The 26,080-nt window shown below is 49.1% G+C and overlaps 13 protein-coding genes across 15 annotated transcripts; 4 read left to right on the top strand and 9 right to left on the bottom strand.

Annotated features, from left to right (window-relative positions):
• Positions 1-198: 198 nt before the first annotated feature.
• On the top strand, positions 199-1,331 carry PPTG_02761 (hypothetical protein). The gene has a single exon (XM_008894003.1). The coding sequence runs from the start codon at positions 309-311 to the stop codon at positions 1,272-1,274; it is 966 nt and encodes a 321-aa protein (XP_008892251.1). The 5' UTR covers positions 199-308; the 3' UTR covers positions 1,275-1,331.
• A 360-nt stretch (positions 1,332-1,691) lies between these two features.
• PPTG_02760 (hypothetical protein) lies at positions 1,692-2,549 on the top strand (the record flags this gene model as incomplete). Its single annotated transcript, XM_008894002.1, has 1 exon — positions 1,692-2,549. One exon carries the CDS (start codon positions 1,692-1,694, stop codon positions 2,547-2,549), a length of 858 nt encoding a protein of 285 aa, XP_008892250.1.
• Positions 2,550-2,551: 2 nt separating this feature from the next.
• On the bottom strand, positions 2,552-3,869 carry PPTG_02759. Of its 2 annotated transcripts, XM_008894000.1 has the most exons (4): positions 3,487-3,869; positions 3,273-3,420; positions 2,919-3,200; positions 2,552-2,842 (listed from the first exon to the last, which is right to left on the bottom strand). In XM_008894000.1, exons 1-4 carry the CDS (start codon positions 3,831-3,833, stop codon positions 2,615-2,617), a joined length of 1,005 nt encoding a protein of 334 aa, XP_008892248.1. In that variant the 5' UTR covers positions 3,834-3,869; the 3' UTR covers positions 2,552-2,614. The 2 variants fall into 2 exon arrangements, with proteins under 2 accessions (XP_008892248.1, XP_008892249.1); XM_008894001.1 differs by having other exon boundaries at positions 2,552-3,200.
• Positions 3,870-3,927: 58 nt separating this feature from the next.
• Positions 3,928-5,818, bottom strand: PPTG_02758 (hypothetical protein; the record flags this gene model as incomplete). The annotated part of the gene is made up of 3 exons (XM_008893999.1): positions 3,928-5,166; positions 5,234-5,382; positions 5,437-5,818. The coding sequence occupies 3 exons, from the start codon at positions 5,816-5,818 to the stop codon at positions 3,928-3,930; spliced, it is 1,770 nt and encodes a 589-aa protein (XP_008892247.1).
• Positions 5,819-5,939: 121 nt separating this feature from the next.
• PPTG_02757 (hypothetical protein) lies at positions 5,940-14,480 on the bottom strand (the record flags this gene model as incomplete). Its single annotated transcript, XM_008893998.1, has 12 exons — positions 5,940-11,822; positions 11,901-12,116; positions 12,196-12,418; positions 12,492-12,565; positions 12,647-12,718; positions 12,784-13,063; positions 13,132-13,200; positions 13,263-13,366; positions 13,445-13,544; positions 13,605-13,798; positions 13,861-14,024; positions 14,099-14,480. The coding sequence occupies 12 exons, from the start codon at positions 14,478-14,480 to the stop codon at positions 5,940-5,942; spliced, it is 7,761 nt and encodes a 2,586-aa protein (XP_008892246.1).
• Positions 14,481-14,575: 95 nt separating this feature from the next.
• PPTG_02756 (hypothetical protein) lies at positions 14,576-16,088 on the bottom strand (the record flags this gene model as incomplete). Its single annotated transcript, XM_008893997.1, has 7 exons — positions 14,576-14,618; positions 14,697-14,941; positions 15,012-15,087; positions 15,173-15,262; positions 15,342-15,464; positions 15,543-15,639; positions 15,710-16,088. The coding sequence occupies 7 exons, from the start codon at positions 16,086-16,088 to the stop codon at positions 14,576-14,578; spliced, it is 1,053 nt and encodes a 350-aa protein (XP_008892245.1).
• A 91-nt stretch (positions 16,089-16,179) lies between these two features.
• On the top strand, positions 16,180-17,246 carry PPTG_02755. Of its 2 annotated transcripts, XM_008893996.1 has the most exons (4): positions 16,180-16,537; positions 16,614-16,717; positions 16,780-17,034; positions 17,155-17,246. In XM_008893996.1, exons 1-4 carry the CDS (start codon positions 16,224-16,226, stop codon positions 17,166-17,168), a joined length of 687 nt encoding a protein of 228 aa, XP_008892244.1. In that variant the 5' UTR covers positions 16,180-16,223; the 3' UTR covers positions 17,169-17,246. The 2 variants fall into 2 exon arrangements, with proteins under 2 accessions (XP_008892244.1, XP_008892243.1); XM_008893995.1 differs by having other exon boundaries at positions 16,780-17,246.
• On the bottom strand, positions 16,904-18,421 carry PPTG_02754 (hypothetical protein). The gene is made up of 6 exons (XM_008893994.1): positions 18,203-18,421; positions 18,066-18,124; positions 17,818-17,988; positions 17,687-17,730; positions 17,543-17,607; positions 16,904-17,469 (listed from the first exon to the last, which is right to left on the bottom strand). The coding sequence occupies exons 1-6, from the start codon at positions 18,300-18,302 to the stop codon at positions 17,249-17,251; spliced, it is 660 nt and encodes a 219-aa protein (XP_008892242.1). The 5' UTR covers positions 18,303-18,421; the 3' UTR covers positions 16,904-17,248.
• A 56-nt stretch (positions 18,422-18,477) lies between these two features.
• On the top strand, positions 18,478-19,422 carry PPTG_02753 (hypothetical protein). The gene has a single exon (XM_008893993.1). The coding sequence runs from the start codon at positions 18,577-18,579 to the stop codon at positions 19,210-19,212; it is 636 nt and encodes a 211-aa protein (XP_008892241.1). The 5' UTR covers positions 18,478-18,576; the 3' UTR covers positions 19,213-19,422.
• Positions 19,203-20,690, bottom strand: PPTG_02752 (hypothetical protein). Its single transcript, XM_008893992.1, has 4 exons — positions 20,396-20,690; positions 20,069-20,314; positions 19,897-19,998; positions 19,203-19,818 (listed from the first exon to the last, which is right to left on the bottom strand). The coding sequence occupies exons 1-4, from the start codon at positions 20,585-20,587 to the stop codon at positions 19,387-19,389; spliced, it is 972 nt and encodes a 323-aa protein (XP_008892240.1). The 5' UTR covers positions 20,588-20,690; the 3' UTR covers positions 19,203-19,386.
• Positions 20,691-20,737: 47 nt separating this feature from the next.
• PPTG_02751 (hypothetical protein) lies at positions 20,738-22,206 on the bottom strand. The gene has a single exon (XM_008893991.1). The coding sequence runs from the start codon at positions 22,122-22,124 to the stop codon at positions 21,264-21,266; it is 861 nt and encodes a 286-aa protein (XP_008892239.1). The 5' UTR covers positions 22,125-22,206; the 3' UTR covers positions 20,738-21,263.
• Positions 22,207-22,374: 168 nt separating this feature from the next.
• PPTG_02750 (hypothetical protein) lies at positions 22,375-23,241 on the bottom strand (the record flags this gene model as incomplete). Its single annotated transcript, XM_008893990.1, has 1 exon — positions 22,375-23,241. The coding sequence occupies one exon, from the start codon at positions 23,239-23,241 to the stop codon at positions 22,375-22,377; it is 867 nt and encodes a 288-aa protein (XP_008892238.1).
• A 228-nt stretch (positions 23,242-23,469) lies between these two features.
• Positions 23,470-24,884, bottom strand: PPTG_02749 (hypothetical protein; the record flags this gene model as incomplete). Its single annotated transcript, XM_008893989.1, has 8 exons — positions 23,470-23,595; positions 23,682-23,786; positions 23,863-23,922; positions 23,987-24,030; positions 24,087-24,189; positions 24,273-24,303; positions 24,372-24,410; positions 24,484-24,884. The coding sequence occupies 8 exons, from the start codon at positions 24,882-24,884 to the stop codon at positions 23,470-23,472; spliced, it is 909 nt and encodes a 302-aa protein (XP_008892237.1).
• Positions 24,885-26,080: the final 1,196 nt, after the last annotated feature.

Below are 26,080 nucleotides of genomic sequence, written 5' to 3'. Positions count from 1 at the left end.
CGAACGAGACGTCTTGTGTATTTGTAGAGCTGCAAAACATGTGCATGGCTGCACGCTGCAAGTGACGGCGGCTTAATGTTAGTACTGCTCGCACAAAGTACTGTAGTACGCTATGAATGTATCCATTTCTATCCATTTAGAAATGATTGCGTGTTCAAAGACACGTTATCAAACCTAACCTATACACAATCAACCAATCATCGTCGCTCATAGTCAACCCGTGGCATGTTAATGTTTACCGAATTCATGCCGGTCCGACTCCGACTCGGAGACGGCTGCAATGGCAGTGCCATTACGTCGAGCGCAGCATGAGTTTCGCACGCTTCCTTGTTGCGCTCTGGTTCGTCACTATTCAAGCCGCTCCGACTACCCGCAACATGAATGCGTTCCGCCAGCCTGTCGTCGCCGTTTCACACGGTGCGGGGCCGCTCTGGCTGCTCGACGAAGGTGCCGAGGGACTTGACAAGCACTCGCAGTCTGCCAAGAACGTGGCGGATATCTTCAGCAAAATCTACTCGAGCGATGCCCAGTTGCCTAAGCGCATTCTCTTCATCTCAGCGCACTGGGAGGCGCGTAGCACCGGCTTGGAGATCTCCAAGTCCGCATCACCCGAAATGTTCTACGACTACAGTGGCTTCCCTGCTGAGGCGTACGAACTAGTGTACGGCGCCAAGGGCGACCCCGCATTCGCCGCACGAGTGAAGAAGCTGCTGGAGCAGAGTGGGATTATGTCCAAGCTCGTGGACCGTCCGTTCGACCACGGCACGTTTGTGCCCATGTTCTTGATGCGCCCACAGGCCGACATTCCCATCGTAACCATGTCTATCAACGATCGCATGCTCGATGCGAACAACCACTTCAAACTCGGCATGGCTCTTGCCCCGCTTCGTGACGAGGGCACGCTGATTATCACGTCGGGTCAAGCTACACACAATATGTACGCAGACTGGTTCCCTGAAGGCCACCCGATCGAGCCCTGGGCGCTCGAGTTTCAGAGCTGGTTGGACAAGACACTCTCGACAGCGTCTACACAGACCTACAAGGAGCGGATGGAGTCAATTGTCGCTTGGAAGAAGGCTCCGTACGCCTCGAAATGCCACCGCACACCGGATCACTTTACGACGTTTGTGGTTGGCGCGGGCGCTGGAATGGAGGAAGGTTCTCCTGCTGCGAAGAAGCTAAACGGTGGATGGGGACTCGGACATATGTCCTTCGCCTCATACGCCTGGGGAGTAGACTCAAATTTAAGCTATGCAGTCAAGGACGAGTTGTAGCGGAGACGGTAACGCAGACACCGTTTTTAATGTACTCTTCCTACTGTCTTCCTCGAAGTGTTCGCCAGCTAATTTGCTGCATGTATGGAGGTTTTACGAATTCTCTATGCTAAATATCAACAGGACTTGTCAAAGCATAGCAAGACTTGTCAAACATGACAATGAAGCCATCCAAGTTCAGAGCATAGAGAACCCAAGGCTCACAAGCCGTCCATGTAGCGCGCTCTGTCGTGACTAGCTTGGGATCTGTCATTACGATTGCGAATCCAACCAAGCTATTACGTGAACAAGTTCAACACCTGTACGACTAGCCCAGTTTCTTGCCGCCTTGTGGTGGTGCAGCTCCATGACGAGCTCGTCCCAGTCTCATTTAGCATTTTGCTTCCACCTCAACAAGTTCAATACCACCCGCCATCAATGCCTACCTTCCGTCACCCTGTCGTCGCCGTCTCGCATGGCCCCGGTCCTCTGTGGCTGCTCTCTTCAGGCTTCGACGAAATGAGGCGCGATTCTCGACCTGCTGCTGAACTGCTGAGTTCGCTCTTCAAGAAACTCTACCCCAAGAACGAGAACTTACCCAAGCGGATCCTCATCGTCTCGGCGCATTTCGAGTCTGACAGCAGCGGATTTGAGATCTCCAACGCTGCCAACCCAGAGATGGTCTACGACTACTACGGCTTCCCTGATGAGGCCTACGACGTCGTGTACCCTGCTAAGGGCGACCCTGCTTTTGCTCAACGAGTGAAGGAACAACTCGAGAACAACAAGATCAAGGCGAAGTTAGTCAACCGCGGGTTTGACCACGGCGTGTTCGTGCCAATGAAGCTGATCCGCCCCCAAGCAGACATCCCGATCGTCACCATGTCGATCAACTCGTACTTGAGCAACCTGGATCACTTCAATCTGGGCAAGATACTGACCACGTTCCGTGACGAGGACACGTTGGTTGTGTGTTCTGGTCAGTCGACCCACAATCTAAGAGGTCTCCACTTTCGCAGTCCCTCTCTTGTTGAGGGGACTAGAACATTCCAATACTGGTTGGACCAGACCTTGGCCTCGGAGTCAAAGCTCAGTGTTGAGGAGCGGACCAAACAGATTACGAACTGGCGCAACGCACCTGGAGCGAAATATGCGCATCCATCGCCTGATCATTTCATGACGTTCATTGTCGCTGCTGGAGCAGGAATGGAGGACAAGAAACCGGGAGCAAAACCGCTGTTTGGAGGTTGGGCACTTGGCCACATGTCCTTCGCAAACTATGCATGGGGAATGTAGAATTCTTGAGCGGAGCAGGAAATGTTGATGTTTATTGTATGGTTAATGTCAGCTCCATTTCATGTTTACACAAATTCTTCCGGGTGTTCTTCAAACACAAGAAAGAAATCTGCACCGTTTGTGCCGATGCAGCGCGATATTTGTTCTTTGTCTTCAAACAGGACTCGAGACTTGAGGCCAATCACTTGGATGTCCGCATCGGATGAAGCGTCTGACAAGAGACTTGCCCTCAACTGCTCTTTAAGAGATGCAACAGTCTTGCACGTGTCCAAGTTCACGCAGACTTCAACGAGCTGCAACAATTAATAGAAACCCATCAGAGATTATTCGATATGCCAACCACCCCTGTTGCAACCGTCATAGCCTTACCTCAGGAGATGTTTCAGTAGCAAACTTTAGTGTCACAAGTCCCAATTGTTCAGAATCGTTCACAGCAACGTTGGCAGCTTCGTCTTCATCATTTTCTACATTGGCCGTCTTTTTCGCAGCCCTCTTCTTAGTCTTCGCAGTAGCTGGATGTCGAGGTCTTTGTTCCGGTGATACATTTTCACGAATCTCTCTTGGTTCTCGTTCCTCCTCAGGTTGATTCGCAGTGTCCGGTGTTCTCCGTCGCTTTCGGCTTGAATTCCTGCACAAATTCTTCCACTTGTCCTGCGCGTATCATAGTTAACCTCGAGTCAGCGTTTCTTCGCAATAGTAACAATTGTACCAGTTCATTTGTACCTTGAGATCCACATTGGTCCGGTGACTCGAGAACACATCTTTGCCATCGATTAAAATCTTCTTCCACTTGCCAATGCCATACTTCTCCACTCCACGACGCAGAAATGTCTCCTCCTCAGCACTCCAGAACATCGTCCCGCGGCGTCCCCTATCTCAAATGATAATAAATAGTTCAGTATTGTCCTCTTTCAAGTGCATCCACCATATTTCTCACCTTCTAGGACGAGGCCGAGCCGTAGCAATAATCTCTCGGACTTGGTTCTCCTCTTCTACTCCATTTTCATCATACTGTTCCTCATGCACTTCCTGCACCTCTCCACCACCTTCAGTACCGCCAGTTTTGTCCTGTTCTCCCTGCTCATCGTTCACGTTGCCATTGTCGACATTACCAAAGTCCAGCTGCCTCGAGCGCGTAGACACGCCGTCGTCGCTGGTCTGTGAGCGGTCGGGTGTGCGCTGTCCAAGCGACGAAGCGATGTCCAGCAGAGATTGGTCCTTGCGTCGCCGTCCCGACGAGGTGACGGAGCTGATAGACGAGCGCCTGGACGTGGGCGTCACCATCGCTAGTAGGCACAATTTGAATTATGGGTACACAAATGACGATGAATAGTCTATATGGACTAAATCACAAATTTAGATCACCTCAACTTGTTGTTTACTCAAAGTCGTCGCGGGAATACTCTTCGTCGTCATCGTCTTCTTCCTGGTTATCTAAGGACATTGCATTGACAAGGCTGTCCAAATTGTTTGCAGGGGACGCATCAGCAATATTACCCTGGGCTTCATCCTCGAACTCGCTTGCGTATCCGCTAGCTTCGAGTTTGTCGTGCTGCCATTCTGTTGCGCGGGCGGGCGGAAGAGCATCTTCGTTAAAGTTGTCACCATCACAATCTCCTTCCTCCTCATCACTGCTTGATTGGGTGCGCTCTACTTGGGGTGACGGGGATGGTGACGTGACATGGTCCAAAGCTTGGATTTCACTTTCAACCTTTTCGGAGACAGCTTCTTCATCCCGTGTTACGTGATCTAATGTTTCTCCGCTTGAATCAGCGTCCGCCGCAACGTCCTCTGCAGATAGTACAGCAACATCATTCTGCGAGTTATTGTTGTAAAAATCTGCGTCGCTTTGATAGCACTCGCTTTCTTCTACTGCTATGTTGCTACCGGCTCCAGTGTCAGCATCACCTTCAAACGCTAAATCTCCCTGTGGCTGATCGGTCGAGTCATTCACTGCAAAGGCATTCAATTCAGTTTCCAATTCGACTCCCGGGGAAAATGCTCCAGACAGACTCATCGTATCTCGGTCGCCTTCTATTATCAATGGCTCTGGCTGGTCACTCTGCTCAATGCCGTTCGTGACGGGGTCTGTATTTCGACTTCGTCCGCGTGAAAATGTGAATCGCACTGCAACGATCTCGTTATCTGGTATAAATGCAGTTTGGCCAGCGCTTGAAACTGCGTCAATATCACTCGGTAATGGTTTTGCAGCGTTGGCGTAGATGCGAGGAGAATGTTTTTGCTGGCGCAATATCATAATGCGCCGATGATTGGCAGCACTTGGATGCTGGGCGAGTGCTTCAAAACCACCTCTACTACCGAGCAGAATCTGCCCCTTTGAGTCGCGGCGTCCCGAAGCTCGAGCGCTCAATGAACAAGAAAATTCTACGTATTTGTCTGAGTCTAACGCTGTTTTTTTCACGTGATGGTGGAGCGACTTTAGCGGCCTGGACCGGAGAACAGCTTGTGGTGAGATTTGAGCTCTGCGCAATTCTTGTTGAAGGGCATGTCTTCGTTTTTCTTGGGTTTTTAGGAATTCTTGAGTCCATTTACCATCCTTCTCCCATTCCCTGAAATTTAAGGTTGCTTTCGCACTTTGCAGACGTTTGTTAAGGGCCTAGAACATGTCACGAAGCTGATTAGAATCGAATGGGTACCTTCTCCAGCTAAAAAACAAAACTTACCTGGTTCTCTTGCCAGATTTTTCGTTGTTCCTGCCTTTTGTAGTAATCATGACTTACGTGGTGTCTCTGCGGAGAATCGTAGGTGGTCATATCACTGACGTTTCCGTTTATGGCGCGCTTCTTTGCTGGTGGTTTAACTGCTGGTATATCTGAAAGCTCCTGGTTAATTTCAAGCCCATCGTTTGTGTAATGATATGGAATACCTTTCCTGCTTCCATGAACGATCTCCTGTTTCGCATTACATGTACGTTGACCAATCTCTGAGTCGTGATTTGATGATGCGTCACCCTCGATCTCTTCTCGTGCGTTTTCTCCTCCACTGACGTCCAGCTCCTGGCCACCATTTAGATTAGGATTTCGAGTTATTGTCAGGATAGGATGCCGGGTTTTCATGGGACTTGACGGGCATCTCTTTTGAGTGTTCGGGTGATGGAACTGAGGGAGACGTGTCGATTTTGGAGACCTTGTGTCAACACAACTGTGAGCATTGGACACTCGAGACAGGTGGCTGGCGAGGTTTCTTGCAATCTCTCGAGTCCAAATTGTAGCATTGCTGTAAGGTTCTGCCCGTCGGCCGCGATCCATGGTTCAGTTGTCACTGAACCAACGTAGATGAAGCAGCAAGAGGTGGGTCGGATCGCCCTATACCAAGCTTGCAAGTCTTAAGCAAAATTAGAACTCTATGCGTTTTTAGGCTAAAAATGTGTTATGATGAATGCAGTGGCGAATGGGTTGGCGAATGTACAGGCGACGTACGAGTCTCCCGACGTGAAACAAGCCATTGCAGAGCCTGATCCCAGTGAACCCTCTCACGAGTACTACTGGTCTTGATCAACACGTCCTCATCTCGAATTTTTAAACGCAGTACACGATCTCCTTCGAAATGATCTTTTAGTAATGATTGAGTCAGGATTCTTTTCGAAGGTGACGAAGGGCTGCCTGGCTTGGCGAGAGAACGTTGCGGACACACTTCGAGCTGACTAACGAAAATGCGCTCAACTCGTGGTAGTTGACTTGATGCTTTTCTTCGAAATACAAGATAATCTCCGCTTGGGGCTAGTTGTATCTGGATATTCTCAACAACGTCGGGTCTGGCCTCCCAGATAACTCGAAACTTCGCTCCTTCGCGAAGCAAGTCGTGAAAAGGTTTCTGCGAGTCTGGAATTTGTATTTGAGGCTTCATCACTTTGGCTGCACCTGGTTTCTTTCGCGTCGATTGATAATCTAATGCTGATACTTTCTCAAGTGAAGTGCTGGCAATATGATAAACTTGGCTTCCGGTGACCTCGGGATATGTTTGGATGACCAAATCTAGGGCTTCCAACACGATTTCGTCTTGCAAGGCACGGTAGCTCTCGCCGCTATTTAGAACCAAGAGATCGAAAAAGCACAAGCTGCTTAACAACGTTTCCTCGTCGTGGACATGGCTGATGATCCGTTCGGCAGTGATCGGTATAGCGTTGTAAACTATCAAGATCTGGGCACACGCGATGTTCTCACTCAACGCACACAGTAGCCCATAGAGCGCTCGCTCAAGTGAATAGTTTGACCCTACATGCGCCAGCGATTCAATAATAGTGAATGAGCCTTTTGGCGAAATTGTTGTGCTTGTAGCGCTATCAATGGCGAGTCTCCCTAGTATTCCAATGAGTTTCTCGACGCACATCCCGGTGTTGTGTGTTTCCAGGCTGTGAATGGATTCGGCAAGCTGTAAGAGCCACATCGGCAATTCCCTCCATCCATGGCCAATTGCACGATCAGAACAAGCCATATTAACGAGACAGTCAATGGCCAGTTCGACTAAGGAACAGTCGAAATTCTTCTCCCAAATACGGTCAACAGTCTGCTGCAGTTCCTGAAGCCCATGCAAAACTTCAGCAGAGTCTCGTAGACATTCATCTTTTGTAAGACTTTTGAGTAATCGTAAGAGCGAAGCCAGCAGATGATTATCCCCTCGACTTGAAGAATTATCCAGCAAATCGAATATCAATGGTATAATGTCAGCTTCGAGTAGTTGAGTCAATAGCTCGAACCCCTTTCTTGATGATTCTCCGGGTAATACCGACACATGGGAATTCTTTTCGGGTTGCTTCTCAAACGATAAAACCATTTGATGCACCAGCTTAACGCAAATTTCACAGATTGAGGGGTTGTCTGGGTTCTTCTTCGACACTAACAGAATTGAAGCTGCAGCTTCTGCTGTCAGCAGTTGATCAACGATTTTTGGTAAGGTTTCACTGCGTGACGCCAAGCTTACCATCAGTTTGAGGCAACCTCTGACGATTGATTCATCATTGGCATGCAGTTTCAAACATGTCAGCAACACTTCAACAGCATCCGATTCGCTGAGGTGTCGAAGAGGGAGCTGTCGCTGCTCGATATACATGCGTATCAGCACCGTTACAGCTCTTTCCACCATGAAACTATGGCTCATGAACATGCGAATGATATCAATGACTGTGCAGATTGTGTCTTGAGCGGATTCAATAGCCACCTTATCGAGCTTGTTGAGGACTACCAATACGCATTTCAGCCAATTCCACGATGTTGGGCTGTTGCCAATGTAAGAAGCCACTGCACTGTTAAGGAGCGCAAGTATATCACCGCTGCGAAGTTGTTCGAATTCTTTGATTCGCATCACAATGATCAAATCTGGTAACGTAGCTAGGCTTTGATCGATGATCTCAAAATCTGTTTTCCAATGCACCAACAGCTCGAACAATAAGGGGACCATCGATACTGCTAGCCCGAATTCACCTTCAGTTAATTCTGCGCTAACGCTGTTGCAAAATCTGCAAAGATATCTTGCAAATGTCAGTGACGACCGGTGATGCAGCGAGCAGGAAGAAAGCAGCGCCGGAATGTCCAGCTGGTCATTAGATAACACGATCGTCGGGTTTACAAATGCTATCTGTTCAAGCACTTCCATAATAGTGCATATTGTTGTCGTCGTGATTGTATGGAGAAGAAGGATCTCACTCAGTGCCGGAACTAAGGCGGATACATAGCTGCGATTCATCGCCGTATTGGGGTCATCCAATACGAAGCTGATCTGGTCAATGGCTTCGCATAAGCGAGAGTATTCAAGTGGCTCGGTCGTGCTTTTTTCAGAGGTTTTCACATTCACATACGAAGTCTCACCTTTTCCATCTGTGCACTGCACAATTGTTCGACAACTTGAAAGAATTAATCTGCGTATTTTGCCTTCGTTTAAAGAGGACTTGCTAGTACTCGTATTTGGGCCAGAGACTTGTGGTTTCGGTGTTCTTGTTGCAAGTTTTTGCCGCGCAATGTACAATTGCTGAATGAACATCTTCACTTCTTCATCTGATCGTGACGATACAGGTACAATTTGAGACCTGCACTGCTGAATCAATGGCAAGCTGAAAGTGGAAGCATCAACAGCTAAGAAATATTCCAAAACGAGAGCTGCTAAGTGGGAGCGAGAAGATTCCACGCTAGTTTTGACAAGAACGAACAACAGCTGAAGAGCGAAGATGGAATTCTCATTCGACAGATTGGCTCCGAAGCCAGCGAGAAAACAGCAGATTTCAAGTGCCAAATGAGTGATATCTTCGTATTGGGAAGGAGCACAAATGACATCGTGCAGAATGCCAACCCCACCGAGGTCGGAGCAAACAACTGCACAATTTTTTCTCCTCACAAACAGCTTCAGTATTTCCAGCGCGCAACGCAGCATCTCATTCCCAGGTATTTCTCTCCATTTCCGTTGAGTAGTGTCACCAACTCTACCAGCAACGTTACGTTTTATAATCGAGAGAAGTGTGTTTAGCTCCATCTCACCAATACGCTGTGTATTGTGACGAATGCCATACATATGTTGAAACAAAAACAACATTATTTGAGCGCCATGGCTAGGCGCTGCCCGCGCGACTTCGAATAGGTGTAGAAGACCTTGCGGAAGATCCAGCACTGACTCTAGGAGTTGTTCTTGGGACCATCTATCAGGTGAAAGAATTTTCAGTAGCTCCAGTACACTGTCTACTTCTCCACTTTCCCACCGAGTGCCGTATACATCTCGAAGTGAAGAAAAACAGGTAAGTAGACTCTTTTCAAGACATACCGATCGATTCAACCCAGTCGTGAGTCTCTGTATCGCCTTGGACAGGACGTGAGTGGTGGCGTCAATAAAGAGCCACGCAGCTGCTCGGGATAGATACACCATCGACGCCAAATCGAGAAAATCAGCAAGCGCTTCATCCGATATACAAATAGGAGTAAGTAGTTTCCTGATACTGACAGTCGACTCCTCAATGGTGCTTCGTTCAGTTTCAGTCTTGAATCCAGCCAGGCAAGCAATCCTTAGGTGAAGGCTAACAACCTCAGAGTATTGCGAGGCTTCGAAACTTGGTGCTGCCATGAAAAGGTCGTAGAAAGATAATCCAGACTGAGCCATGGGTTGGACACAACCGTCCATAGCACCCCGTGACGTATCCAAACTAAGTTGACCGTACTTGAAGCTCAACTGAGCAATAGTTTCTCCAACATGTTTTATCACCGTATGTGAATTTAATATAGTGGCTTGCTCTGAAATTAGACGCTTGGTTTGCTGTTGAAGCTTTTCAAATAGAGAATTGCAGTCTACTTGCCACCCCGTTGTCTCTGACGGACCATCCACTATTGTTATACAATCTAGAAAACATTTCCACGAAATCACGTCTGAACTCTGAACAACCATATCAACGAGATTGATTAGCAGCGCCGATGGGTTCGATGATAAACGCAGCAACCTTTCCGCGTAAAGAAGGCCGTGAGACTGAAGTACTGCTCCAAGCACCACCAAACACCATTTTTCGCAGGATTTCTTTTCGGTACTTCCTACACCCACATGAATGTTGAACGCATGTCGTGTGGCTCGATGTTGAATAATAGAGCGCGCGTATTCTGCACCAAGTTGAATGCAGTACTGAAGTATAATACCGGAAGTTTGAAGAACTTCTTCCATTAACGCAAATTTGGTCATATCAAGCTTGGTGTTCAAATAGAAGCTATCCAAAGCTCCTAGACAAAACCGAACAAGCAATTCGCATCCATTGTGTTCGGACTGAATAGAAAATATCTCGTTCGAAAATGATAACAGAGTCGAGATGATTCCTAGCAGAGATACTGCAACGTCGTAACCATCAGATACCGCACCCAGGTGTGCAACATCTCCACGGACGAGCTCCCATAAAACACTTTGGAGTTCCTTGGTATGCGAGGATGCCTGAACTACTTCTCTGCATTGATTGCAGCGAAGGAGGTAGTTTAGAGCATTCAAGAGCTCCATCAACAACGCCGGTTCAAGAATCGTGTGTCCTGAAACTATTCGGAGAAGGACAAACTCGACAATAAGCGTGAGCACGCTTGACCCTTTGTCATCCAGTGCAGCTATCCATCGCATGGAATGCCACGCTGTGTCCTCGGCAAAATGGCACAAAGCGGCGTTAATCACTTCTTCTCGTTGAACTGTAGGAAAAAGCTGACTCGATAAACACCCCAGTTCCAGATAAAAGCCTGCTTGATCTCCCAACGCTTGTGCGTACTCGTTAACATTTTCAACAACTGAGGTGAGATAATCAAATAGTCCGTGATAACCATCAATCGTCTTCTTCCCTTGGCTGGAAAATAGCAAGGATTCCAGAGCTTTGAAATCTTCGGATATATCCATCATTGCGGCATTCTCATTTACCCCTTCTGTCGCGGTGTATTTATCCAGCCGGTATATCAGCCTTTTAATATAGCTTGTAGTCGCAAACTGCGCAACTGCGTTGTCGAAGAACCGTCGATTTACTTGAGCCGTGGTAGAAGGTAATAAAATGAAAATACCAGTAAGTTTTCCCAGTACTCCAAGACACCTCGAAACTAATGTGTCTGGCAGGGAATCCGACGCTTTCGATATTTCTTCTAGCACGCGAATGGCACCAATGCACTCTGATTGACTCAGCGTACAGCAACTTCCGTGTTCTACTGACTCGTTCAGGACCCCAAGAATCACTTTCATCATTTTGATATGCTGTCCTTTAGCTGATTTGCCTGACCGTTGTCCTTGTGACAAGATCATCAAGGTAGTGCTAAACAGCAGCTCTCGCGTTCTCGGTTGAGTGCAATCTCTCTGCAAAAATGAGGTGGCTACCGCGATCCACCGGTTTTCTGCTTCACTGCTGAAAGACATTTGGAATGTAAGTACAGCTTGGAGCAGACGACAGCCACTGTCCACCAATGATGGTGGCATATTATTCATTCGCAAAGCTTCCTCAAGACACCCAATAATGGCATCGTCTGCACCAGAGTCTCCCAATCGGCAGTAAATTGACTGTGAGTCAACCGCATTGTCCTTCGTTACAGGATCCATAACTCGTACCACGATGGGAGAATTCACAACGTTGCTCGCTGCATAAAAGCAGGTGGTGACGAGCTGAACAAATGAGCCGTCACTACGTACTATCAGCTCTTGTTTAGCGTAGCGTAGCGTGCCAACGATGCACCGAATCGCACCCTCGTCAATCAAAAGAGGAAGCAACGGTTTCACACATGCAAGAGCCCCTATCACACAGCAGCACGCATCTAGTGCTTTCACTGATATGGCCTGAGAAACGCAAGAAAAACGTGAATACCATGGACTGTTTCTTGGAAACCATAAACCATAAGTACATGTAGCACGTACCGAAGGATTGAACCTGCGCCCAATGGAGATATCAGCATGGGGTTCCAGAATGCTTATACTCCTAGAAACGTCAAGCTTGTGAGCAATATCACAGATTATCCACCGAGCAGTCGATCCAGCATCGTCTATAGAACTCCACTGGTACATGCACATTGCCTTGGAAACGACTTGTAGCAGTCCTCGGTCGATAAATGCCGCTCGAATACTGGCATTCACCTTCAGCATGAACTACAGTTAGTTGTACTTATAGAGAGGTATGCACGGTAGCAGTTAATAGACAGAGCCTACCCCTTACCAGTGCTACCTTGACGAGACTCAGCATTTCGGCAGTAAACTGTTCGTCTATCAACTTTGAGCGTATGACTCGAACAATATCTCGGATATGGTCATTCGATAGAAGAGTTTGGCTGTCAGATTGCCGGGACATGAGTATTGTCAGCGCCTTCACGCATTCCAACTGGGCCAAACAATTGCCTTCGAAAGCGATCATTGTCTCTGCAATCGAGCCACATAGCACTCTGGAAGTGATAGAAGCCAGTGGATGTTTTTAGTAAACTGAAAGAAACTCTGGAGTTGACGGTAGAAACATACGGCAAAGAAGTTGTTGGGCTAATGTCAGGTACGGACAGAAGAAGATTCACAACAAGGCGGGCACAGAGTGGTAGCTACATCCATTATAAACAGCGTAAAATGCCATGACATGGTTAGCAAGCTTTCAGCATCACATGTAAATTGATGAATCGCACCTGGTTATGTTTATGAAGCACCGACTGGAAAACGTCCACCAGGTTACTTCCTGCAAGCGCTTCGAGAAGTCTCTGGTAGCCATGACATACGTCAGTAACGCATATTTCGCGTTCACATCGTTTCTTAGAGACCTCACCTCGCAGTGTAACAAGATTTTCACCGGTGCTAGAAGGTAATGAAGTAGCACGTCGTTGTCGTCTTCGCACCGTTCGCTAATTGCTTCAAACCACTTGTTCATGCCGGTGCCATTAACTTGGATGTCGTTCCACATCTCATCAGGCCAATGAACCGACACGTAGTACAGCGTTTGCGCCAATGCCGTTTCAACCGCTGCGTTATTCAGCAATGATCCTGATGTAAACGCGTTAATAAGTACTGCTACGCCTCCATTGTCCAGAAACACTCGAGCTCCTTCTCTACAACACCATAACGCACACGTTGGAATCATATTAAAGCAAGTCTGACGTCAATCTTGCATGCTCACCTCCACGTTACGCCCAGCAAAAGCTTCATGGTAGCGTTTTGAAACGCAGTCGACCAGTCGTCAATGTTTCTGCCATAAGACCATGAAAGTCAGTAGCATTCGGGTAGCCCGACAAGGTTTAACCTGCGTACGATTCAGCTAAAGGGATAGCTAGTTCAACCAATCGCTTGAGCGACTGATGAACAGCAGTTTGATGCGGTTGTTGAATAAGGTTTTCTACGTAGAGTTTGTGGCTCTGAAAGGGAATGAACAACCGTTAAAAACATGTTAGAAACTCGAAATGCGAAAAAGGGTTATCCTGTAAATGAAATACCTCTTCGAGATCCATCATGAGCTGATAGTGATGAAGCACGGTCGCTAGAATTGGCGCAGAGTGTCCGAGATGGGGTATTCGAGAAGGTGTACCAAGAATCCTATATCGAATCATTAGTTATAGGTTCAACCGACGCGTAGAACGGTACTTAAAAGCGTACCGAAAGATAACTACCGCAGAAGCTGAGGCAAATGATCTGCTTATTCCAACAGGCTGTCGATAGCACTGATCCAACGTCTTCAAAATGATATTGGCGGGAGTAGCGGGCACAACAACATCCGGTTTCAGTTGGAAAAGTTGCTTCAAACTCAGCAAGCATTCCAATTGCACATCGTTATCTAAAGAGTTCGTGAGCTGTACAACAACTCATCGTTAGCACTGCAAACTACTTATGCAGGACATTTAAAAGCTTCAACCATCGCTTGTGCTGTGGTCGAAACAACTTGAGTCCATAATCCGTTCTCAAGTGACTCCAATTTCCCCACAAGCTTCGACAAGAGATTAATTCCAAGCTGAATGCATGCAGGCTCGTTTTGATACATCACACTGTGCACGACTTTGTCGAGAATAGCCAAGATCTCTATGACATCGCATTAACGCACAAATTCGATGTCAGTAAGGTCGGAGTGTTCTCAGTGCTTTAGCCAAACTTACCAGTTTTCCATAAAGCTCTGGTCATAACTTCATCCGCTTTGTTCATAAGCACAACAAGCAGCTCAAAACACGGGCGAATAAACGCGGAGGAATCTAAGTTGACTGTCATCGCACTAACTGTCGCCTTTAGTGTCCCAGTGTCTATAAAAGCCTGAATGCTGCGAGTGATTTCGTCGCCACTAGTGTCCCCATCGCACAACTCTTGGCGTAGTAGCTGAACACCACGCTGCACAACAGGGTAGACGTCCTGGTACTGCGCGATGGCATTGACGAGGGCCTCCATTCGATTTCCATGCACAAATGAGCCCTCCATTTGGGCAGTTCTCTGATCTTCATCTCCATCCCGCTCTGATCCTTGGCCGACGCCAATATCTCCTTCCATCACGTTGACAAATGACCTTAAACAGAGAAAGCGAGGTTAAAACGACTCTTCAAGTTAGGTCATATTTTCGTGCCTAACAAGCTCAGATGTGCTGCTCAATCGGAGCGCCAAATGACAGGAACCTCGTCGGTGCGGAATCTGTAGTAGAAACAAGAGCAGGCAACAAATAAGTTCTAGACACTAGCAAGCTACAGATTTTCAATGATTCACTCGTACCTTTGCGTGCAAGTAGCCTCCTTCAGTGGCGTGGTCTTTCCGTATTGGAATTCAAGAACTCCAGCTTGAGCAATCATCGCACCATTGTCGATACAATAGCGCTGGTCCATAGCGCAGACGCGTCCGTTGCGCTCTTTCGCCATAATCCCCATCATTTCCTGAAGACGCAAGTTGCATCCGACGCCACCGACGATAAGCACTTGGGATTGGCCACAGTGCGCCATCGCACGCTCCGTAATTTCCACCTAGAAAGCGCCAGCATCAGCTTGAACTCAAAGCAAGTTAACGCCAATTTCAAGGGGCTATGCAGCGTACCAGCATGGCGAAAATCGTCTCTTGCAACGAATAACACAAGTCCGCCTTGGTGCATTCTCCCGATTTGATCTTGTCGCTGCAGTTGCAAGAGCAGGCACATTAGCAACGCAACGCATGTTGCCAATAAAATCGAAAGAACAAATCAAAGTCCTCAGACATACTTGGCTTCCTTCTCGATGAAGGTTGAGATCCCCGAGAACGACACATCCATGCCCTTTACAATGTACGGCAGTTCAATGAACTTCTTGCCTCTGGATAGTAGTAGCACAGAATCAAGCCCAGACGTCAGAACAGTGAACAAGCTGTGGCGCTAATAACTCGTTCACATACTCTCTCGCCAGCACTTCGATATTGTATCCTGGACTTGGGTCATTCGACAGCTCTAGCACTCGAGCGAAGCGGTCCAGGCAGTTTCCAACAGCGATATCGATCGTCTCACCAAATATACGGTAGCTGCACAGTGTAAACAAGCGCCAACGAATCAGCCCTATACTTTAAAAAAAAATCCAATCAGCACCATCAGTTTCGCACCATTGCATCGAATAGGCGATGACTTGAGTGTTGCCGCCACTGACATACAGCACGACGGGGTCAGCAGCCTTGGTCACCGTCCGACCCATCTCAATATCTGCCACCATCAGCATTAACAGGCTAATTAGCATGGAAGAATAGGAATATTTTCATCGCGGCCCACGTACGTCCGACGCAGTGGTTGACGCCAATCAGCGGCTTGTTCCACAGTAAGGATAGCATACGCGCGCAGACGGCGGCAGAGCGCAGTGGACCGCCCATTCCAGGTCCCTTTGTGTAGCATATGCAGTCTAGTTGTTTCGGAGAGACGCCGGCCTCCGCCAATGCCGCCCGCACGATACCCACCACGTGGTTCTGGTGGTGCCAAGCAGTCTCGCGCGGCAGAAACCCCTGGCCTGGCGGCGTGATGTACGTCTTGCGTGGGTTGGACAGAATCTCCGTTTCACCATCGGCGCGGTAGCGGATGATGCCTACGCCCAGCTTATTGGCGCTTCCCTCGATGCCCATGGCGAGTACATCGCAGTCCTTCCGCATCGGTGGCGTCATGTTGGGCTTGTCAATTGCTGGACAAACGCTTTGCGAATTTGATTGGTCGAAATCCTACCCTGCCAGATAAAATATTATAAATGATAGGTCTGTAGAATGCGGTAATTGCGACCTTTCGTTACAAGATCTGCAACGATGTTGCTGGTGGCGGTGGTGATCGCGGCCATGTGCTGGGTTGCGGGCGTTAGAGCAGACTTTAATCAGTGTCTGGGGCTGGAGATGGCCACAATGCTCACCATCCCGTCGTGTATGGAGCTCTTTAGCACATGCCAGGTGGGAGTCAACATGCTCAACCAGAAGTTGGGCGATACTGCGTACAAGCCCGTTAGCCTCATTTCCGCTAGCGAATCCAAGACGTTACCGGAGGATAGTACCAAGATAGCTATGCTGGTGCAGCTGGCGCCACTTACCGACTGTCTCTCGGCTTCAGCGACGGCAAATGACGATAGGTGCGGTTGACACAATTGTCATTTCCTGAATGATGCAGTTATCGCGCTAATTTATTGTGCGTCGATCTTTCTGCAGCTGCAAGTTCGATATGACCAATGTGGAGTTCTATAGCATCCTGCTGATGCACGATTTTGGTGCCAGTTGGAAGCTGGAGGGCTACAAGCGTCACTCGCTGTCAGGTAGGCTTAGAATTAAAAAGCGGTGGATGTCTTTTGTGTTGCTCATTCTATTGCTTTTCAAGATGATGAGCGTGCGAAGATTGTGGAGGAATACAATAGCGGACAGTTCTATGGCAGCAAGCTTGCGATTGGCATTTTTGACGCGAACAATCTTCCCCTAGTGTCTGATTCGAAGGAGACAGAGCCTCGGAAACCCATAGCAGTTGTAGCTGCTTCTGTTACTGCTCTGTTTTGCTTCGGTTTGGTGTTACACCAGCGCAGACGCCTTCAGAATGGTTACGCACCGATCCACCTCTCGAAACGAGGTCATGTGCAAGGTAAAAAATCTCCAACTGCCAAAGATGTCCCTGAAGAGAGGTCCCTGCGCCCAGCTGATGCTACGGGTACTGGAGGCCAAACCTTCAAGCAGGAAGCTAACGAACGCTTTGCGGTCTAAGTGTTCATGGTGTAGGATCGAACTCAGCTTTGTGGTTGTAAACAAAACAAATGAAATTAACCGGCTTCACTGTCATGCCAGGTGAGTTTTTGCGTCTACTTCTTCTTGAAAATGCCAAAGTAAATCAAGAGCAGAATAGCGATGATGATGAACCCTGCCGCAATCGACAAGGCCATTCGCTGGCGTTTGTCTCGTGCTGACATGCGGCCAACGATGTTGCCTCCACGACGAGCCATCTCGTTCACGTCTTTCACCTTCGCGTGCGTAGCTTTTATCTTCTCACGATTTCGGTCAAGTTCCTCACCAATTGCAAGTGCTAACGCGAAGATACACGAATTGAGGTGAATTATTGTCCTATAGAAACATAAAATAACATGCTATTGACGTACCAACTTCCTCCGTGTCAGCAATTTCTTTTCGTGCGGCCGCAAGCTTGTCCGTTGTACCTTTCATCCTACAGCGCAGCAATAGTACCCGATCCGTTAGTTTTCTGGATATGTGAGCGCAATCACATAAAACTTTAACCAGCTTACTTGTTGGTAGCTGCTGCCATGCGATTGCGGTGCTCCGCTGAAGCCTATCATCGTCATTAAGCAAGTAAGCACAAAATAGTAACAAGATTAGCAGCCATCCAACTGAATCTATAGCATAGTATCCACCGTACCGCATTGCCATCACGGTCGCCGAAAAGTCCTTCGCGCTCCTCCTTCTCACGTATTTTCTTGTGGTCCGCCGACAGCGAAGCCAAGCTCTTCTTGTACTGATCCACTTTCTTCGAGAGTTCGCGACGAGTGGCTGCGTCTAGACTCCTCACCTCCAACTCCATCTGCTGAATCTGCAAAATGGACAACAAAAAAGCACTGGACGTCAACCTCCATCCTTGTTCTTCTTCAATGTTTTTTCTTGCCCTACCAGTTGCGTAGCTTGTGTCAGCAAGTCTCCCACATGCACGATGCTCGCTTTCTTTTTGTCTGCAACAACACAAGCAATAACAACAGTTGTAAGTTCACAATAATCCCATCTCCGCTCTGCGTCCGCCAGATCAGCACCTTTCTGGTCCTCGTACGACGCAATCTCGCTAAGTTTCTTGGAGATATCGCTGGTCAGCGTGCGATACTCTTCATCATAGCCGTCAAAGATGGTGGTCATCCTGCTCCTGCTCAAGCTCTGACTCGGGGGCGACTCTGACGGAGTTCCTTCAAAGGAAAATCAAGCCAAGAATGCAGGACTCTATTCTGGCCCGCCCTTTTTTTAGTGCGAGATGTGGCACACACCAATCATCAAATGAATGCCTAACAACGAGTACGTTTCACTCCTATTTAGGAGTATACGTCGAATCGATCCCATGCCGCGTGTCATTCTACAAGTTGCCGTCCTAGCGTGTACTTCGATCGCTCGAGTTGCTCAACTAATCACCTGAATAATGCGTCGCGGATTCTTGACTCTGCTCCTAGTGGCGCTGGCAGTACTGGCTGCTGTGGGCATGGCTGACACTGAACACGAGGAGGTGGCGATCGACGTAGACAGCGACCTGATTGTCGAGGGGGATACGCTTGAGGCACAACCTGAGACGGCCGAGACTCCGAGCGAGGATGACGCTGTGCCCGTGCACGAGATCGACCCGCGCTTGACGCCCGAGGCCATGGAGAAGGTCTTCTCGAAGATGTCGGCCAAGTGTCTTAAGCAGGTGCAGGAGAACCCGACGGACCCTACGAAAGTATCTGAGCGCTGTCGCGCCGAGGTTGGACGTCGGATCCAGCGCTACCTAGAGCGTCTGGATAAGGAAGAGAAGGGTGAGACAGAGAAGAAGACGGAAAAGACCGAAAAGAAGCAGAAGCGTCGGAGCCGCAAGAGCAAGAAGCAGACGCGTGCTCAGCGCGAGGCTGCCAAGGCCCAGAAGAAGGAAGAGGAGTATCAGCAAACGCTGCAGACCATTCTTGTCTTTGTCGTGACGCTCGTGGCCATCATCGCTGGCGCCATGTTCTACATCAACCGAAAGCTCAAGGCTGCTGGTATGTACTTCCCGGACCCAGATGCCAAGGCCACCTGCTGCAACTAAGTGTTAACTAGGCGTAGACAGTAACGTGTCCTCCGTTAGTATCGGAGACTTGCGTAGAAATGCATTTGCTAGCATTCAGTACATTTACTGAAAGCCAGACGTCTATGGATTGCCTGTACCTAGGTACTAGTATTTGTTGATGGTGCTATTTCTTCCCTAGAATCCGTGGCGCTATTAAACAACCTCAATGGAGCCGTGCTTGAATCCGTTCTTGGTTCCGTTTGAGGTGATAAGCGGCGATATTTCACCTTGCTTGGCTCCATTAATCGCACTGCTGGGATAAACCGGATCACAGTGTTCTGTGTGCTTTTCTGACAGGACAATGATGCCACCCACTGTCGTGACGATGCTGCAAGGGTAGACAACTAGTTGCCACCATGAGTTCATGCCCGAAATCTCGTGGAAGAAGATAACACCCGAAATGGAGCCGATGAGGATGAGGAAAGCCTGGTAAATCGCAACGAGATAAAGCGCGTCGTACTCGCGCAGACCTCGATCAAGGACGTAGATACCACCGCCTGCCGTGGATAATGCAGATACGAAAATGATATATGTCTCCGGATTCGACCAAATAGCTCCACCTTCAGCCAGCAATTCAACTGAGGCCTGAACAAACAATTTCACCATTGCATTTGTTTTATTAGAAACGTGGACGAAACCTGACAGCCATCAACAGTTACTCACCTTGAGGAAAAAGAGGTTGCCACCGATTAAACCAGAGAGAGCACCGAATGCAAACCTCCTCCACCCGCTCTTCTTGTCGTACGTGCAAATCATCCACACCAACTACAACAGCAATGCATTAGCTTCAGCACATCAAGGTATCACAATGAAATCGAAAGCTGCCAAAACTCACCACCGCCGCTGTGCACACAGCGAATACGGCGTACTCGAGGAAGATACGGCTCTGGAAAAGTGCAAAAAGCTCGGCGCTGTGGTGTGTCGGTGTATCGTGACTTCCCGAAATTCCAACAAGCACGCAGCCCAACAAAATGACTGCTGATCCTCTAATATCGTGTGTGGACACCTTCTCATTAAGTAGATACGGTGACAACACGATATTCCACACGACGCTAAAACCAGCCATAGGCGCCAAAATAGACTGCAATTGCCCAACAACACAGGGGTATGTTAGCATGCCACACAGGCAGCTGCAACAGCATAACTATCTCTTTTATCTCACCTGTGCTGCATACGCGTAGCTCATCGCATCAAATACGGGGTTGAGCAGGAATACGCACACGGTTGCTGCTGCCTTCACTGACAATGCCTGAGACGATGTGTGTGCCAACTTGAGCAGCACCTTGCCCAGCGTGCCGAAGAGCGTGGCGGTGAGCGACAGCGACACACCGATGACCCAGAGGTGCGACGCCATGGCTGCTTGGGAACCAAATATAAATATTGGAGACCTGCGGGCCGACGAGTGCCGCGATTGACGCACGCGAGGTCAAGCGGAAGAGAGCACGAAGTGACGTTTTTCGGAGCCAGCGTCGCCATACCTCGCACAATTGGTACCGATTGTGGAAGGGTGCTAGACGTTTTCTTGACTCTATTTTTGTATGGGTCTAGTTGAAGCTATCCTACCACTGGTTGCCTACCAGCAACTTCGACATTGGGTAGCAGCATGCAAAAGCTAAGTCGCACAAAGTTTCTCTTCATCCATTTAAATGCATCCCGACCTTCGAAAACATAGCTTCGTCTTCATGCTCATTATGAACATAGTGTTACCTTATCACCACCAAGGCCTGTCCTCTTCAAAACGTAACAGACCTATTCGTAGAGCGTGTGCTTGCTGCCGTTACGTGATATGAATGAGACTGAACTGGCCACAGAAAGCAAAGACCAACGACAACGGACGATGCGCGATGCTGCTTTCACTGGTAGTAGCGATCGACGGAGAATAAGACGTCAAACGCTCAACGATAAGACCTAATTTGACTGGATCTGCAACGCAAACCCACAAATATCATAAATGAAAGGCAGGCCCGTACTAAGAGCTGTCACAAACATATGAATGCCTGCACATTAGGCGAGCGGCTTGCTCAAGCGCCTTACACGGACGCGTGAGCTGCGCCGTTGGCAAAGGTGCCTTCCTCTTCTTCCGCATCGTCGACGGCTTCGGAGTCCGAATTGTCCAGAAGATCGTCGCCGTCATCGGTAGCATCCTGCGCTCCTCCAGACGATGTGACATTGGCTTCAACGTCAACGTCCAGGTCCGATGCGCTCAAGACCGAATCCAAGTTGTTGTCGTTCGACTGGGGTTGGCCCATCACCAGGCCAGCGACGCCGATGACGGCCGCCAAGCCGCCAATGATTCCGCAGATGACAACCACTGGGCCGTACGCGTCAATGAACGACTTCTTTTCCGTTGAGTCAGTACTGCTGAGCTTCGTCACGAGCTGATTGACATCGTTGGCCGTTCTAGTGACCTCTTTCTCGTCCGGCGTGGCGGTTTTCTTGGTTTTGTCCGTCGTCTCGCCACCTGTCGACTCCGTGCTCGAGATCTTGACGCTTCCATGGTTGTACTCGACCACAGTCTCGTCCGTTGACTCCTTCTTGGAGGGCTCCTTCTTGTGGTGGCCCTTCGCGAGCTTCTTCCCGGCCGAAGCACCCTTCGACTCCATGCGGACGGTACCATGGTCATAGTTACGCACTGTCTCGCCGCTTTCCGTTGTTTCCTCCCCTCCATCCTTCTTGTGGTGCTTATGTGAGTGTTTTCTTGACGGGGAGGCGTCTTGGAGCTTGGGCTGGGAAGCTTCCTCTTTCGGGTGCGCCTTGATGTGCACCTTCACCACCTCCTCTTCCAGCTGCCGCTGGAGCGACACCGTTTCAGCATTAACACTCGCACCAGGGGCCTCTGACAGGAGAACGACTGCCACGCACAGCACCGCCAGGACTCGAGAAAGCACCATCGTGAAACTGGATCGCTAGCAAATTTTACACTGCCTTCCGCCCTTTGGCTTCTTTCGATTGGGTTTGAATGGGTTACAACACCTGATTTAAACGGATTTCACGGGAAAAATGATATCAGAGGAAGACACAACTGTGAATGCTACAGTGATCATACATTCTGATGCCATGCAATTCTGCAGTCTACAAACTTTAACCGTATGCTTATATGTCATGCATGGGTTTATTCTGTTGGTTGCGCTGCCTGCGGCGCTACTGTGCCCACGCGTAGGTCGCGTAGGATAGGTGGGTCTCGGCACCCCAGCCACCGTACAGCTTCATCGCCTGAGGGGCCTCTTTCTCCATGCCGGCTCCTGCAGCGACCAGGAATGGCATGAAGTGGTCCCCTCTCGGGTGTGCCTCAAGGGCGCCGGGTGCGGATTCCCATGCAAGCAGCTTCTCTTGCCGTTGCGCGTACGTGAGATCCTCCTGTTCCTCTTCATCCCTAGTTAGTACCGAGTCCAGCCACACCTGGAAATCCAGTCCAGACTGTGGAATGTCATCTCCCTCTCCACGCTGGCCATGCGTCGCCTGGCCAGAGCAGATAATCAGTGTGTCCTGATCTCTTAGCGGAGCCAAAGCTCGACCCAGCTCGAAATGTGCCCGTGCATTTAGCTTCCAGTTGATCGATAGCGTCACCACCGGGATGTCTGCTTGGCGACGGATCAGCGTCAATGGCACGAACGCTGCGTGGTCGAACGCACGTAGCACTTGCGTCGCCTTGATTTTACTTCGCGACAATAACGTGGCTACCTCATTGGCAAAGTCGGGGTCGCCTTTCGCGGGGTATACCACCTTGTACGCGTCCGGGGGAAACCCTTCGTAGTCGAACAGCATTCCCGGGTTGGGCAACTTGGAGATCTCAAACCCGATGCGGTATGTCTCCCAGTGCGCTGACACCAAAAGAATACGCTTCGGCTCGTGTGCTCCACCCGGGTAGAGCTTTTTGAAGATGGACGCAACGTTGCGAGCTGGTTTGCTTGAGCGGCTTTCCGAGCCTTGTTTGAGCAGCCACAGCGGACCCGGCCCATGTGACAGAGCGAGAACTGGGTGGTGGTAACTATCGTTGTCAGAGCTCATCGCTAAATGAGCCTCGGCACCTGCAGATCAAAAATTGTGAAGTCCAGGATGGAATTGCGCCGCACACAGGAATTGTCGCTGTTCACTGCATCAATGAACAGAAGCCCGATCGATACCCTAGTTAGGCGCTATTTTATTGGTCGGCTCCAATTTGATTGCGTACTTCCGCTGAGTTATCAAGTGTTAGCACTGGCAACGTTGGAGCTAAAGTGTTGTTGATCCGGTGCACTAGCTGGAAGCGAAGAGGTGAATTTTCTCCGTAGTCGTGGTGGTCGGCTTCAACAATCCGTACACGACGTCACCTGAAAGATGTAAGGGTGTATCCTCTTCGTCTTGATACCTTGCTTTCAGCATCTGGACGCCACCGGAAAGTTAAATCGCAATGCAGATCACTGCAAAGTGTTATAACACGCCGTCTACAAAACAGCATGATTGCTTACCCGCTTGATGCCGCCGATGGTTGATTCACGGGTCTCATGGTCTCTCCACACGAAATTATCGCCGAACTCGTGGTAATAGCGGGTGTCTTGCAATTTCAGAGTTTGCTATCCGTCAAGCATCACAATAAATGAGCCATGGATGGAGTATCCAGGAAACCTTCTTGAGTTGCTCAAAGCTCACCTTCTCGTCGATGCGGCAGTAATATCTGGACAAGAGCAAGAACCCGAACTCCATCACTCGCTGCAGGATGCAAAAATCTCAGTTAGACAAATTCAATCTGGTTACATAGCACACCACTATTTACCACTCGAACTTCGACGTAAATTTCGCCCAAGTCTCGAATGTCATCTGGACATGCCACACGTTAACGTACAACAACGTAAAAAAAGAACCCTACCGGGTACCTTCGAAAAGCAGGACACGTTCGTAGAACAGAATGGCCACTTGCTGCTGCAATTTGTCCAGAGGTAGCGTATCCGAAGTTTTAGTGATCTTCAACGAACACCGCTACATGTATGTGCACACACCCCAAGTGATGTATCAATATATGCCGTATAACAGTAGACACCCAGGTCCTCCAAGCGCAACACCTTTTGCGCGACGGTCCCGGCATAGGTTGTACTGAGTCAAGCACAACCACGAGTACCCTTGTCAGCACTACATTTGATTGGTTATCTGTTGCTCCTTACCTGTATGTGAAGTCAAATGATGATGGTTCCCATTGATCGCTGCGGCGAAAGGAAAGACGGAGTGATCACCTTGCCTTCACAGTTTGCAGACAACGTCCGATAAACCACTTACGCTTCTTGTTTGTGGTCCAGCATCCACGTATGCAGTGCCTCCTTAGCATCAAAGTGGATCGTCAAACCGCGAGCGGGGTGATCAATCTGGAGGGTGCTGTCGGCGAACACGACCTCGGGCAGGGGGATCGCGGGGCGAAGGCCAAGTTCCGAAACCAGCTCCTCGCGCTGCGCTGAGCTCATCGCTGGCGCTTTGTGGCAGGAGAAGCGCCATCCGCCGACTTCGCACGCAGACTCGGTAGGGCCATGGCGAACAGTCGTCGTCACTGTCGTTGTCATGCTTGTTGTGCGATTCAAATGTAAATTAAACCCAGGAATCATAGGGTTTTTATCTTGATTTGCACCAGAGAAGGTGATCCGTGGGCGAACCCGCACATGGACTTTGCGGTGGAGAGCCTGCATGTAAGCTCGCTGGATAGCAGCAGATTACGGCTCCACGGGCTCAAGCGCAGCGGTTGCAAGCAAGCACGCAAGAAATCAGAGTCGTTTACTGAGGGGTGGAGTAAATCCGCACGCTACTGATTGCCATCGCTCGGTGATTCAGCGTTGGTTATTAGGCGCTCCTGCGGCACTTGCTCATGGAAACGTATGTGTTTGTATTGGCTAAGGTGCCTGGCTGACGTTACGCGGACTGCCTGCAAGACGCGAGCATGCTGTTGTGCCATTTAAAGCGCTAGGTCGTGGCGATCACCAAGCGATTTGTTACATGTAGAAAGATTCATGTGACGGACGGCGTGCCCGACAGGCGGCATTGAACTACGTGGCGAGTTCAAGCTGCGACGGCGCCAGTCGCCTCGAAAAGCGCAGTGCAACCGGTTGAACAAGGTGGCTACACCGCGGACTCGTCATTGGCCTCGTCGAGTCGTAACCGGGCCCAATTTTCTTAATTGGGTCTAATTTTGTGGCAGTAGCAACGCCTGTTTGGCGTTGAGTACTTCGAAGTAGAACCGAACTCCATGGCAACCGCTGAGTAGAAGAACACAGACCATTAGGAAGAATGAATTCTCTGAGCGAAACATTCCAACTCATGCAGAACCATGTATAAATAAATGCAAAGTATCAGAGGGCAATCCGAAAAATACGTTTTTAAATTTGTGAGCCATAGTCACTTTACTGTAATTTAGCCGTCCTGCTGGGCCTGACATTCGGATACATCATTTTTTGATGAAGCCGATCTTGCAGGGTACGTGTGCGCCAAATGGTGCACTCCTGAAACTTGGATTTTGCTTTCAAAATTTGGGCGCTCTAGCTAAATTGACGGTTACATAGTACAGCAGGCTGGGTTACCGGTACACTGGAAATCCAGGACGCGACGTTAATAACTGCGTGGTCGTATGACGAAGTGGATGTCCTGTCCTGGTGCTAGTATCAGCTTGTGATACATAGATTACAGCAGTTTAATTGCTAGAGGGTCTACCAGTACAGTAGCCTAGAAATCTCGTATCAAGCTAGCGATTGATACACTGAGTTTGAGAGATCCGCCAGAATCAGCTTTATTTAGTGCAAGCTGAGCGGGGCCTCGCAAGCGGAGATCTTTGTTCTCTTTATTTAGTATTTACGCTACCAGAGTTGTAAAGCCTCATAAAGCACGAGATCAA

The sequence above is a fragment of the Phytophthora parasitica genome (assembly GCF_000247585.1).
Source record: "Phytophthora parasitica INRA-310 unplaced genomic scaffold supercont2.2, whole genome shotgun sequence".
Taxonomy (NCBI): Eukaryota; Oomycota; class Peronosporomycetes; order Peronosporales; family Peronosporaceae; genus Phytophthora; species Phytophthora nicotianae.
The sequence above is the reverse complement of the archived record's forward strand: the minus strand, read 5'-3'. Positions and strand labels throughout refer to the sequence as shown.

Coding starts and splice junctions, on each gene's coding strand:
- PPTG_02761 (XM_008894003.1), top strand. CDS start 309: ATGAGTTTCGCACGCTTCCTTGTTGCGCTCTGGTTCGTCACTATTCAA.
- PPTG_02759 (XM_008894000.1), bottom strand. CDS start 3,833: ATGGTGACGCCCACGTCCAGGCGCTCGTCTATCAGCTCCGTCACCTCG. Junction 3,421..3,486: donor GCTCGGCCTCGTCCTAGAAG/GTGAGAAATATG, acceptor CATTTGAGATAG/GGGACGCCGCGGGACGATGT. Junction 2,843..2,918: donor CTACTGAAACATCTCCTGAG/GTAAGGCTATGA, acceptor TAATTGTTGCAG/CTCGTTGAAGTCTGCGTGAA.
- PPTG_02755 (XM_008893995.1), top strand. CDS start 16,224: ATGTTGCTGGTGGCGGTGGTGATCGCGGCCATGTGCTGGGTTGCGGGC. Junction 16,538..16,613: donor GCGACGGCAAATGACGATAG/GTGCGGTTGACA, acceptor ATCTTTCTGCAG/CTGCAAGTTCGATATGACCA. Junction 16,718..16,779: donor CAAGCGTCACTCGCTGTCAG/GTAGGCTTAGAA, acceptor TTGCTTTTCAAG/ATGATGAGCGTGCGAAGATT.
- PPTG_02754 (XM_008893994.1), bottom strand. CDS start 18,302: ATGACCACCATCTTTGACGGCTATGATGAAGAGTATCGCACGCTGACC. Junction 17,989..18,065: donor TGACACAAGCTACGCAACTG/GTAGGGCAAGAA, acceptor TCCATTTTGCAG/ATTCAGCAGATGGAGTTGGA. Junction 17,731..17,817: donor GCGACCGTGATGGCAATGCG/GTACGGTGGATA, acceptor TGACGATGATAG/GCTTCAGCGGAGCACCGCAA.
- PPTG_02753 (XM_008893993.1), top strand. CDS start 18,577: ATGCGTCGCGGATTCTTGACTCTGCTCCTAGTGGCGCTGGCAGTACTG.
- PPTG_02752 (XM_008893992.1), bottom strand. CDS start 20,587: ATGGCGTCGCACCTCTGGGTCATCGGTGTGTCGCTGTCGCTCACCGCC. Junction 19,999..20,068: donor CTGTGTGCACAGCGGCGGTG/GTGAGTTTTGGC, acceptor TTGCTGTTGTAG/TTGGTGTGGATGATTTGCAC. Junction 19,819..19,896: donor GCAACCTCTTTTTCCTCAAG/GTGAGTAACTGT, acceptor TTGTTTGTTCAG/GCCTCAGTTGAATTGCTGGC.
- PPTG_02751 (XM_008893991.1), bottom strand. CDS start 22,124: ATGGTGCTTTCTCGAGTCCTGGCGGTGCTGTGCGTGGCAGTCGTTCTC.